The sequence below is a fragment of the Egretta garzetta genome, unplaced genomic scaffold (assembly GCF_000687185.1).
Source record: "Egretta garzetta isolate BGI_Z169 unplaced genomic scaffold, ASM68718v1 scaffold365, whole genome shotgun sequence".
In the NCBI taxonomy this organism is placed as follows: Eukaryota; Metazoa; Chordata; class Aves; order Pelecaniformes; family Ardeidae; genus Egretta; species Egretta garzetta.
In genome coordinates, this window is record NW_009259602.1 from 273,352 (window position 1) to 273,674 (window position 323).

At 54.8% G+C, this 323-nt stretch overlaps 1 protein-coding gene across 1 annotated transcript in view; it reads right to left on the minus strand.

The window, feature by feature from the left end:
* The window catches only part of NCAM1 (neural cell adhesion molecule 1), a 137,259-nt gene extending 136,936 nt beyond the window's left edge, over positions 1 to 323 (minus strand). Inside the window, 1 exon segment of the mRNA XM_035893926.1 lies at positions 197 to 323. Coding sequence (XP_035749819.1) covers positions 197 to 323 — 127 coding nt within the window.

Consider the following 323-nt stretch of genomic DNA (forward strand, 5'->3'; position numbering starts at 1 on the left):
TGTTGGCTTTTTTTTTTTTTTTTTTTTTTTCTTTTTTTTTTTTTTTTTTTTTTACAGCTGCTCTAACCCCTGCCTTTAATTGCGATCGCATCTCCTCGCTCCCCGCGCTCGCTGCCATTTCATGCACCGCTTCCGAGGAGGGGGGACACGGGGGGGACACGGGGACGGCGGACACCGCCGCGGAGCGCAGTAGCACCCTCAATATTCACAATGAAGTCGACGCGACAACGAAAACCCGCCGCCTCCTCGCACGGCGACACCATTAACACCGCGCACGCAGCATCCCCTTCGGCTTCGTTCGCCTCCTCCTTCCCCACCTCCAT